We start from the raw sequence: 12,461 nt of genomic DNA, 5'->3' as shown, positions 1-12,461 counted from the left end.
TTTTCATGGTTTCACAGTTGGATCTGGATCCTGCAGAGGCCTATATTGTATGAAGACACATTTGAAAGTGAAGTCTGTCTGACACAGGTGGGACCCTCCAATCCATGTCAAGTTCAAATGATTTATTTATCTGTTTTTATTTATTATTAGATTCATTTTGCATCATTTTATTTTGAAATTCTGCGATATATCATCACAGATATTGTTATATATTTTCCACTAAATATTAAACACTATACGGAACACTTTTTCACAAAAGCTTGACTCCTGACCAGAGTAGACGTTCAGTGGCCCCCAGCTTATTTAAGTTTGAGACCCCCGTGCTAGTTGCTAAGACGCTGTTTCTCCCAAGGAATATTATTATTATTATTATTATTATTATAATTGTTGTTATTATTATTATTATATCTATTATTATTGTTATTATTATTATTATCATTGTTATATATAGAATATTAATAATAATGATATGAACTATAATGATAAACATTAAACAAATGTACTTCATCCATGTTTAAATGTTTAAATGCACTTATTGTAAGTCGCTTTGGATGAAAGCGTCTGCTAAATGACATGTAATGTAATGTAATGTAACATTAAATATAAAATGAAAATCAATGAAGCCAGTGATGCAGAATAATTGCAGTCAAATGATTCTTTTCTTATCTATGAGCAGCTGAGCGTGTCATTGTTGAGAAGTGAGAGTGACTCCAGTGTCGTGAGGTGCGCCTCTGCTTTGTTCTCCTCCCAGGTGATGATCCTCCTCTACCTGGCGGACTGGATGGTGCACTGGATGTGGGGTCGAGGCATGGACCCCGACAACTTCTCCATCCCCTACCTGACGGCGCTGGGCGACTTGCTGGGAACCGGCTTCCTCGCCCTCTGCTTCCACATGCGCTATTTCATCGGGGACAGAGACTCTAATGTGGGCAACTGAATGATAAAAAAAAAAAAAAAAAAAAAAGAGACGGCCTTCTTCTGTACGCTGTGACAAACCTCAGTCTTTTTCTGAAAGTGGACGATGTCTACATTAAAAAGGGCTAAACTCCTGTAGGGCTCCGACTGATGCTAGAGTGCACGTGTAGCATTTCATCTTCAGGACATCAGGACACTGATGCACCACAGCAGCTGCCCCAGCATCCCAACACTGTCAACAACACACACACACACCTGATGGATCCAGCCCCTCGCCTCTATTTTACCCTAATAACTTAGTCCTACTACTTTTATTATTATTCTATTGACAATAATTATGAATGTTGACAAATAGTGTTTTTGATATGAATCAATATCTGTTGTATTTCAAGGGCCATTCCTCATTATTTTCAATGGGGACTTGAGCCCTCCCACTTTTAACACTTGAAACTAAGACAACAGAGACGGCAAACATGTACTCAAACAGGTCTAGAAGTGCTCAGTGATATATGCACAGAGAGAGAGAGAGAGAATATTACATGGAATCTAATGATTTAGGAAAAATACAGTACGTGTTTTACAGTAGAACAGGCTTGAGGAGGTTATATTACACACACACACACACATAAGAAGCTGCCAGCAATGATACATGAGGATGGAACAGCAGAATATTAATGCTGTCATTTTACGTTCACTCCTGCACAATCCAGGCTTTGACTGTGGAATCCAAGCCCAACCGATAATGACAGGCACACCTGTGAAATAAGATTTTCGCCCCTAAAACAAACATCTGTCTGCTCATGTCTGTATGTCGCCGTTCCGCAGCCTTTTCCAACTGGAACCTGAAGTCTTTGCTGCTTTTATAAAGCTCTCCCTCCCCACACCAAAGCCCATAGAGAGGAAAAAGAAAACGAAATACCGCACCAAAGTGTTACAAAGAGCAAATACTGAATCTCAAAAGTGTAGCAGGTGGAGCGACGTCACTGTAGATAAAGCGCGTGGTGTCGCACGATCATGTGTCTCATGGTATTCACTCATCTCTTCATTATAAAAATAATGGAATAGCTTATTTGACGACAGCTTATCTTCCTCCACACTCAGCTGACCTGACCCTCGTGAGGCCTGACTGATGCACCAGGGGCCAGCAGAGTGCATGTGCACAATGTGATTTTTTTTATTATTATTATTATCATTATTGTTATTATGTTCAAATTGTGATTTTTCTTCCTTCTTTCTATTCCTCTCCTCCTTTTCCTTAACTTTTTATTAACTCTTCTTACGATCGCTGTAAAGATGGAGCAACTTCACTGACGCACACACACACACACACACACACAAGTACTGTAATGTGCAAGCCTGACAAACAGAGGGCGCCACAGGAATTCTCTTAACTGCACAACTTCTCTGTGTGTGTGTCCCCTGGATTCAAACCCACACACGTCCGCCCTCTAGTGGCGCGGTTGTATAACTACGACATGTTGTAAGAGCTGCGCGTGTCCTCGGCTCTGCTCGTGACCAGTGTTCTGCCTCTGTGTCCGTGGGAAGTTGTGAATACTTGTACAACAGGGGCAAGTAATGCTTTGTCTATTTATTTTTAGATGCACACAAAGCAAATTGTACATATTATATTTATTCTATATATAAGGTTGTTTATTTGGGCTCTGTTTCTTTATCACCATGTTCTTGTCTCTATCCTCTTCTCTTTTTCTTTCTTTGCAAAGGCCAGTAGAGCTTTCTTTTTCCTGCTAAGTCATAGCACAGTGCCTAAAACCACGTTTTACACAAACCCTGAATCCTAGAACGGCCTTAACCTATCAGAGCCAAGCTCGCCTCAGAGTAACCAATCAGGAGCTAGGTTCGCCCACCGAGTAGCGTCTCTTTAAAATAGTTTTTGATTAATAAAAGATGTACAGTATGATGATTCTGACGTGTAATGTCACAATGATTTTATATGACGAGGGCTGGAAGCGTCAGTGACGGTGAATCGAGGTCTGGAATCAAGTGAATCACAAGTTGGCGAGCGGAAATACAACAAGAAACCTGACACACAAAAAAAAAAATGCAATACAGCGTCACGCCGTCTTATGATTCCAGAGTTTAAAACCCTTCGTCTGACGACGACTGCCTTGTTAACCTCAGTGCTTCAAGCCCCTGAAGTCACAGGGAGCCACGCTGATCCTCAGGCTGAAAACCGTCCCACATCCAGATCCAGGCTCCACACGTCACCTGTCACTCATGTTGCCTTTCACATGTATTAGTCTTGCTGGGCCCGCGGTCTTGTGCGCTTTCTCTGTGCAGGACTTTGTAAATTGCTGGAAATAAAGGACTATATTATTTCATACCATTTCCCTGGTTTCTGTGCATGATTTCAAATGACACACCAGTCCCTGCTCCAGCACACCTCATTCAAATCAATCAGCCCACTGTTTGAATCCCATCTAAAACATGCAGGTCGCATTTTCCAGTACGTGGGCGGAGTTATAAATACACCAGACTCCTGTGTTCATATTGACATTTTAGACATTACCTTATGTTGGAGATAAAGTCTTTTTAAATGATCTACAGTTTGATTCTTCATGCTCTTCACACTCTTCATCGCATCACATTTTAGCATCACCTCGGTCAAGTCGAGCTGTGGAAAAGCGAAAAAATTCACTTTCACAGTTGAGAAGTTGAAGTTTCATTTAATAACTTTCTATCAACCAAACATGTTTTTTTTTTCTTAACATTTGTTTAAAGGTGACATAGAATGCTTGTATCACACACATATGTTAGTTATGGAGGTCTACATACATATATGAACTTGTTTTCATGGTTAAAAACCTCCTAATCGCTGCAAACGAGCCGATCAAAATATCTCCTCACTGACGCTCTCGTCGGCCGCGCTGTTTCAGACCAAAACCACACCCCTAGAATGTGGACTGTGTTGTGATTGGCCAGCCAACGAGAGCTTTCCCACTGTCCTGTGATTGGCCAGGTACCTGGAAGTGACGTAAGCTCTCAGATACACAGCTCCCCCTCTGGCACGGTGGATGCTCTGCATCTCAGCAGCTACAACGAGAGTAGTTCTTCTTCTTCTGCGGTTAAATGTACGCAACCAGATGTGCCCGGATTAGTGCCCGCACCAGGAGGCGCTACGGTGGTGAGAGGAGTGGTGAGGATTTCTGATGACGACATCAAATTAAGGAAGTGCCGATCCGCTTCGCAGAGCCCAGGAAAACAATACGACACTATTTTCTCAGCAGTGGCTGAACTGTTTGTTCTGAAACTTTAGGGTTTCATAAACGAGGTCATGACGCAGATACACACACACAAACGCAGCGTTAATTGGAGCTTCTGGTCTATGTGGGCTTTAAACATGTATCCTCCTGCTCCTCACCTGTCAGCACGTGTGTGAGTGTCTCAGGAACTACTTTATACAGAGTAGAGAAATAAAACACTGTGTTTTGGATACAAATATTTATTTGGTATCATTAAATACAAAATACAACATAATTATTTTTGGATAAAGTCAATTTAAAAGAACTTTAAATACATTAAATCGGATAAAAGCAGAAAGTAAGAAATATTGTAACATTTTAACAGGAGATGAGCAGAGGGTTTGTAGTGCTGCTTTGATGCCGAGATGATGTGACCAGTAGATTCTCTGCTGCTGCTCTTCTGTTGTTCAGTCTGTCTCCAAGGAGGTCACTGGACGACAGCTGCAGGCACAGAGCTTTGGCAACCTGGATCACCCTCGACTGACCTAGAAGGAAAGAGGAGGAGTTGAGTTGTGTTAGTCAGCTGGTGATCAGCTGGTGATCTGAGTGAAATTACCGTAATAACCACATGTTGACTTTCACGTGCAACTTTTTGGCGTCTGCGACGCGATCTGCGCAGATCGGCGCTGTAGGTGCACCCGTGGTTATGTATCATGGGAATAGGTTTACACGTCACTTATTCAGGCTTTAAAGAAATTGAGTCAAAGTTAATAGTGATGTAAAGTAGCAATAATTGTGCAGAAGTCACAAAAATAGACTGTTTTTCTTTTGTTTTTGTTAAAAAAAAAACGAGCCGAGTGAACTTTGAACTATGATTCTTTCCAATTTTCACAAATTAAATCCAATTTTATATATAAACGTATATATGTATATATACTGTATATATATATATACCTATATATATATATATATATAGGTATATATATGTATATATATAGATATATATATATATACATGTATCTCTATATGTTTAAACATGGTAGTTCTCAGGGTTAACAGAGATGCACCTCATCCTTCAAGGAGTCGCTATTGCCATTACGAGTGATTATGAGTTCATCTGTCGATCCAAGTCAATTCAAAGTAAAATGTGAACATTTGGTGAGTTTTAAAGACGTTGACCAGACCTACCATCTCCGCTTCTACTGCACACGCCCAGAGTGTCCTTCACTATCTTCCCCAGAGCTGTGCGGGACATGTTCTGTGGAGCAAAACACGGCCTGTCACTTATCACTGATGACGGGACGCGGAGGATGTACCCGCCAAAGCAGTACACGCATGCTGGGATACACTCCCAGCATGAGCCTAACCTAACCTATCGTGTGTGTGTGTGTGTGTGTGTGTGTGTGTGTTCGCTCCTTGCCTCGTTGCGTAGCTGCAGCAGCAGAGTGAGGGCGTCTGTGAGTTTCTCCTCCAGCAGAAACATCTTGTGTTTGTCCTCCAGCCTCGGATTGTCCTCGTCTGTCTCCGTCTGCTGAGGGACGGAGCGACATGAGCTTAGAGTGCGTGGATTTAGACACCGATTATTGTGAATATCAGCTCATTGATTGATTGATGAAAAAGAAAAGTACATATTAAAATAGGTTTTGTTTATACCAATTCTTTGTGAAATTCACCTATTATATTTTAAATTAGAGGAAAATTACAAAAATTGAAATTAAATAATAATTTCTATATCATTATTAGATATTACATAATATCCCATGTTTAATCTTTGTTTATAATGTAAATATCAAGTCCATACTTGTCTATAATGTACATTCTATTTTAACTTTTTTATAGTTTTATTGTTAATATCTTCTACATTGTACTTTCTTGGAAATGCATGTTTATTATTTATTATCTTTATCTTGAATGTCTTTGCTGCTGTGACGATGTAAAGTTCCCCACACTTATCTTATCTTATCTTATCTTATCTTTACAGATTTCAGTTTTTGACTTGATGTCACTTCTGTTATTAATCACCTGTGATGGATTTCTCTCCTCAATCTGACATCCAGCGCACAGAGATATGACATGTGTTTAATGTAAAGTGCACATGGAACACTGACCGTCAGCTCTCTCTTACCTGGTCTCTCTCAGAGCCTCTGCTTCCTTCCTGCTGCTCTTGGTTTGTTCTCGTCCAGCTGAGGTTTTTATCCTGGAGGAGAATCTGAGAGACCAGAGGACTGACCAGAGGACTGACCAGAGGACTGACCAGAGGACTGACCAGAGGACTGACCGTGTGACTGCGACATCTGGAGGGAGAGGGTGCGTGTGTTACTCAAAATTTCTCCAAAGAAAATCGCTCCAATATGTATATATACAGTATATATACATATGTATGCATATACATATATGTATATATATATGTATATATATGTATATATATATACACATATATATGTATATATATACATATATACATATATATACATATATATATATATATATATACACATATATATATCTATATATAGATATATATATATATACATACATACATAGATCCAGACATGATCTGGTACTAAACCCATATTGTGATTAGACATGAGATGAGATGCTAACCCTTTCCCACAGCTGTGCAGCTGACTCTTGTGCTTCTTCACCTCCGACAGGCAGCTGTGTCCGTCCTCCCTCGGCTGTCTGTCCTCGTCCTCTTCATCAGAGGCAGCTCTGCCCTCCACTGCTCTCTGCAGACACTCTGCGTCTGCAGACAACAACAGACATCTGCACTTCGGTGTGTTTAAAGGTCGACGTTATGCCATTTCATCCACTGATACTCACTTAGTCTGTGAACCTTAAGTGTGCGGTGATGAGTCACTTACCTGTTTTATTAGAAACTTCTTCTGTCCTGATTGGACGCAGCTGTTGATGGGAGGAGTCAAAGGCACAGCTACAGTAGGAGCTGTGGTAAAGTAAAAGAATATCTGTCAGTGACAAAATCAGAAATGTTACACGACGGCTTGTCGTCTATAAAGATGGTGCACGTTTGAATCCAGGAAGACGATCATGTGTCAGACTGTGAGATGCATTATATATAAACATGTGTGAGCAGTGAAACTGTGGGTGGAGCTTTAATGCATCGATTTTAAAATGACGTGTACATGGACGCACAAACATGTTTCTACCTGTACAGGTGCAGCTCAGTCTCCAGCTGTGTGATCCTGGACTGGAGCTGCGGCACAGTCTGGGCCTGCTCCTGGATCAGCCGAACTCTCTGGAGCCCCAGACTGAGAGCCTCCCTGGCCTCCTCCGCCCGCCTCCTGATGGAGATCAGACACAAAGGCCACACCTTCACTCCTCTGAACTTTATACAATCCTCAAAATTCTCCCAAACTCCTCACGATATCCTCCGCACACACAACACATCAGACACATCGGTCAAGAATGATCACCACAGGGGATTATGGGAAAATTATGACATGGAACCGCCTGAAGAACTAAATATCGACATTAAACTGCTGTTTCAAAGTCCCGCGCAGTTACAGATATTAACCACTTGATGGTGCACTACATTATTTCATGCTTTTGAAACGTAATAGTTCAAACACACTAATCACATTATACCAGTGCAGTCTCTGAAACGTCTTCATCTTTACAGATGAATAATAAAACTGTGGTGTTGTCCTAGCATGGCTAACACTAGACTGCATCTCAGTATTTTATTTCAGAGTGAGCATGAAGTCTGGAAACGGTGTATTCTCCTCCCACTTTCAGGAGGCGTGGTCAAAGGGCGGAGATGAAAAATGCCTCTGGAGTTGTTAAAGAAGACAAAAACTGTCAAAGGCCAAAGGTCTCTGTCGTCATTGCAATAAGCCCGCCTCCAGCCCGCCTCCAGCCCGCCTCTAGTCCGCCTCCAGCACACCAGGGGAAAAACCCTGTTTGGTTCCCTTTCTTTAGGAGATTGTGAATTCTTTGCCAGAAGATCAAATAGCTGGCAGACTGAGCTGCGTTCACCCAGGCTACTGTTGTCCTCTCACAACGCTTCCATTCAAACATTAGACCCTGGAATAAAGGAACAACATCCCGTAATAAAGACCAACCTGATCTGAGTGTTCTCCTTCCTCAGTGCTGACTCCACCCCCTGCAGCTTCCGCACCTCCTGATAGGCCCACTGCAGCTCCTTCTCCAGACACTCATTGAACTTGATGGCCTCCTCCAGCTGCCCGTCACGTGAGGAGCGGATCAGCCTCAGTTCCCTCAGCAGAGGGTCCCTGATGTCCAGCGTCCTCGCCGTCCTCCTCAGCCTGCTGCCTCCTCCTCCTCCAGCACCGCTGCACTGTCCTCTAATTCTCTGTGTTGGGACCAGTTTTCCTTGGATGAAGGTGATAGAAGATGTGGGAGTTGAAACGGCGGAGGTGAAGCTGGAGGGAGGAGGGAGGCTACGGCTCCTCTCCCGTCTGAGGGCCACCTCCAGGGCCAAGCAGCGAGCGTCGCTGCTCTGCAGCGCTGAGCGAAGGTCCTCCACCAGCTCCCTCAGAGCTGAGACCTCACCTGAACACATTCAAGGAAGAGTTAAGAGTAGTAACACGTCTGCCAGCGACGGCATATTAGTCCTCTACAGAATCTGGAAGTGACTTGCTCCACGATCGATAGAAGCACAACACGCGTGTTTGTGGACACGTCGCCGCGCAACCCGATCATTGCTCTGATTGGTTGTCGGTCTGTTCAACTGGTCACGCCTCTTGGACGTGGGAGGTGACCACACCCTCTCCAGACCACATCTCGCTCTCAAATGCTAGCGTCTCACTTTACTACCACAATGTGCTTGTTGTTGCCACCATCTGACCCGACAAACAGTAAAACAACGCACTTCCTGTGTGGAGATCACAGGTGTAAACACCTCTACTGAGACATGCATGGAGAGAGAGACAGACAAACAGACAGAGAGCGAGAGAGTGTAGGTCACACAGATTATATTTAAAAGTTACTTATCACAGCATATCGATCAGCCTCTACACACGAGTTGCAGCACTTCAACTCAAAATACGGCCCCCAGGTCCCCTTTTCCTGGGGCCCCCAAGCCAGTTGAAGCAGCCCTGTGTTGCAAGTCGATACAGATTTAAACATAACATAATAATACAAAGGGAGACACGAGTTAAAGTAATTGGTGCTTTGTTGCCTGCAGCACTTCCTCCCCCTGTTTTAATGCACACTAATAACACTGGTGTGTATCTGCAGTCACAGATAATAGCTGGTTAGAGAGGAAAGCAGCACACTCATCATTGCATCATTTCCTATAGAAGCAACCTTTTAAATCTGATAACTCACATTTTAATCGTTGGCACTTGTTTTATCTATTTAGTAACACTTCACCAGAAAGGTGCATAACTACATAACTATGTTAAGCATTGGCCTTCTTTACTTTTATTAATGCTCCTTGTGAAGCTTATTGTAAACTGGGATCTGTGTGGTTTAGTCTGTGGTAAACAGTGTTCATGTACAAGTGCTAATGAATGCATGAATGAAGAACAGTTAACCGTTATTATTGTACAAACCCTTGATCCATGAATGAATTATTAACCTGAATAACATTATTAAATGTTCTTATGCTTATTATAGTATTTACTAATGTTAATCAATGTGTTTATTATTATTATTTATTATTTATTACTAACCATATTGTTTCTGGAAATATAATCATAACATACTGAAAAAGTAATTGCATTCAGACACGTTCAGACACACATTCATTTGATTATTAAAATAATAATAATAATAATAATAATAAAAATACTTTTTTGATATTGATATTTATTACTTTTTTTTATTGTCCAGTGGTAACAACATTGCTTCCAGTCATTTTATTTGCGTCATTTGTTTGTGTTTATTTTTCATAAACGTTCTGTTTATTGATTTATTTATTACTGGAGTTTATTTTGAAATGCGCTGTTTTGGATGAGATGGTACAGTACCTGCGTCACGCTCCGTCACCGCAGTGGTTCCACTGTGGATGTGTGCGGGTCCACTCTGCTCTCTGGACAGGTCAAAACTGACGCATTTTCTCCTCCGGACGCGCGGCCACCTGACTCGGATCTGTGTCTGCACCAGCTCCGTGTCCTCGGTGACGGGCAAGCGCCGGGTTCGATCCTCGGTGCCTCTGCGCGCACTGCGCACACGGAAAACCCCACAGAGCCGCGAGTGGAAGTCCTTAAAGGAGAGCTGAGTGGGCAGCCGCGAACACACATCCCTGAACTCTTCCCCCTCCTCCTCCTGCTCTTTCTCTCCATCTCCTCCTGTCTCGTTCTCCGGTACTGTCCTCGTCCTCTTCCCCGCTCCGGTGAGACCCAGCACGGCGCACAGTGCCGTGAAATCCTCCGCCGTCACCGCGTCGTCCCTGTTGGTGCAGGCCAGGTGGTGGAAGACCTCCTGCAGGTACTGGTCTACCCCAGTAGCAAGGACCACGATTTCGTTCTGCACGCCGGGGTCGGGGCAGTGGTGATGGGCCAGTGCGCTCCGGAGCCACTCGCTTTTACGCGCGGCGCGAGGCCAGGACTCCCCGCGCGACACCGTGCGCTCCATGACAACAACTACTCTCTTATCTTCAAGATGTCACCAAATCAAAATCAGATTACGCGCTGGCATTAGACATGGTTTTAATCCCTTAAAATCCTGCCCCTGTTGTGACGTAATTCCCTGGAATACTCAGCCTGGATCTCTTCCCGGAGCATCAAGTCAGGATTAAATGCCCTCGAACGAGAGAGGGGAAAAAAAATCCCCACGTGCTGACTCCACCCACACACAGTATGAATGTGACTGATAGTTTTGTGTAAGCGAGGACAATTGTGTTGTGGTTCTTTCGTCTCCATTACAACGGATTGAATATCTTTTATAATGAGTAATCACGAGAAGATCAAATGTGTGTGTACTGCTGAGTCATCGTGTGTAGTACAGGAAAGTACATCACCACAAGTAGAATACTGAGTTGAACTATTTACTTTACTATTGAAAGTCATTTTTTATCAAATGTTTGTACACGCACAACGTTCAGCTAACATTCATGTACACAAGTTAAGGTGAGAATTCTTCAATTTAGTTTATTGAAATCTTCCAAGTGATAGTTCTTACATTTTCTTTGATTTAAACCGATTATTTAAACCTGATTTGAACATTTAGCAACATTAGCAACTCACAGACACTATAGCCATATCTAAAGCCCAATGTCAGACCAACTTCGAGGCATTGGTGTGACTCATTCATGTGAAGAACAGCATAGAAAGTAAGTAAAAGTACAGTAACTAAGTATGTGTTCCAGGCATGTTGTGGCACATGTTGTGGCCCCTGTCGTCCACTGACCACAACAACCAGTGAGTCATGTTGGCTTTTAGTGTGGCCCTCACAACAGAAGCTGTAAAATGACCTCTGCTCGGCGGGAAATACCTGTCCTCACCGTGATGATTACACCACAGCACACATATTTCACACAAAAACATTTGTGAATTGGCAGAATGAATGAGTGAATCAGGCAAAGTGTAATGACTTGTTGTTTTTATGTGGAATTCTGACGCTTTGTGGTGTGAGATTTGATATTCAGAATAATCTGAAGACACGTCACTGGATATTGGGATTTGGAACATTGAAACCCCGTGAGCGCTTATGTGAAAACCTCTCTCATGAAGACATGAATCAAAGACAGAAAATAAAAAATAAAACACAATTAAATGATAACAAGAATAAGCAGTAAATGTAAGGCGGGGGAAAAAAAAGAAAGAATTAAAACAAAAGAAAACATACATGAATGATGTAAGACAAAAACAACACATACAATGACAAAAATACATACAAAAAAATAGACAAGGCTAAGACAATAGATAAACAACAAAACATAGATGATTTATTCAATTTGACTACCTTTTGAGAGCCTTTTTAAATTATGCTAAATAATCAAGTTTTTTCAGATAGGTAGTTGATTGCAGAGACGGGGTTCTAAAGAAGGCAGCGAGGAGAGTAGCCGTGGACTTGGTTGTTAGATACAATATGACAAGATTCATTCTTTGCTGGAACACAAATAAACACACCTGATGCACATTTCTATCATGAACATTCAAAATGGCAAGTTTGAGGAACAGAGGACCTGACACATGATCACTGTCAGGGCGACTCTCTGGACTTTCTCCTCATCAGTATAAGTGATGTTTGTATTATGTTACATGTAGAAAAGTTGACACTAGCGGTTATGTGTGACTTCCTTCCCATTTCCTAGGCTTCACTTTTCAAACTGAAAGGTTACATCCATCACAGCAGCAGGTAAAGACTTGGGCAGACAGAGAACATCTGTCGTGACACATCCAGGCCCTCGGTACAATC

General features: G+C 42.3%; 1 protein-coding gene across 3 annotated transcripts; it reads right to left on the bottom strand.

The window, feature by feature from the left end:
• Positions 1–4,408: 4,408 nt before the first annotated feature.
• si:ch211-112f3.4 (EF-hand and coiled-coil domain-containing protein 1) lies at positions 4,409–10,844 on the bottom strand. Of its 3 annotated transcripts, none has more exons than XM_044023005.1 (9): positions 10,070–10,844; positions 8,198–8,648; positions 7,283–7,417; positions 6,980–7,059; positions 6,720–6,861; positions 6,241–6,409; positions 5,536–5,646; positions 5,304–5,373; positions 4,409–4,660 (listed from the first exon to the last, which is right to left on the bottom strand). In XM_044023005.1, exons 1-9 carry the CDS (start codon positions 10,674–10,676, stop codon positions 4,494–4,496), a joined length of 1,932 nt encoding a protein of 643 aa, XP_043878940.1. In that variant the 5' UTR covers positions 10,677–10,844; the 3' UTR covers positions 4,409–4,493. The 3 variants fall into 3 exon arrangements, with proteins under 3 accessions (XP_043878940.1, XP_043878941.1, XP_043878943.1); XM_044023006.1 differs by having other exon boundaries at positions 5,536–5,643; XM_044023008.1 differs by having other exon boundaries at positions 6,720–6,855.
• Positions 10,845–12,461: the final 1,617 nt, after the last annotated feature.

The sequence above is a fragment of the Solea senegalensis genome, linkage group LG4 (assembly GCF_019176455.1).
Source record: "Solea senegalensis isolate Sse05_10M linkage group LG4, IFAPA_SoseM_1, whole genome shotgun sequence".
NCBI lineage: Eukaryota > Metazoa > Chordata > Actinopteri > Pleuronectiformes > Soleidae > Solea > Solea senegalensis.
The sequence above is the reverse complement of the archived record's forward strand: the minus strand, read 5'-3'. Positions and strand labels throughout refer to the sequence as shown.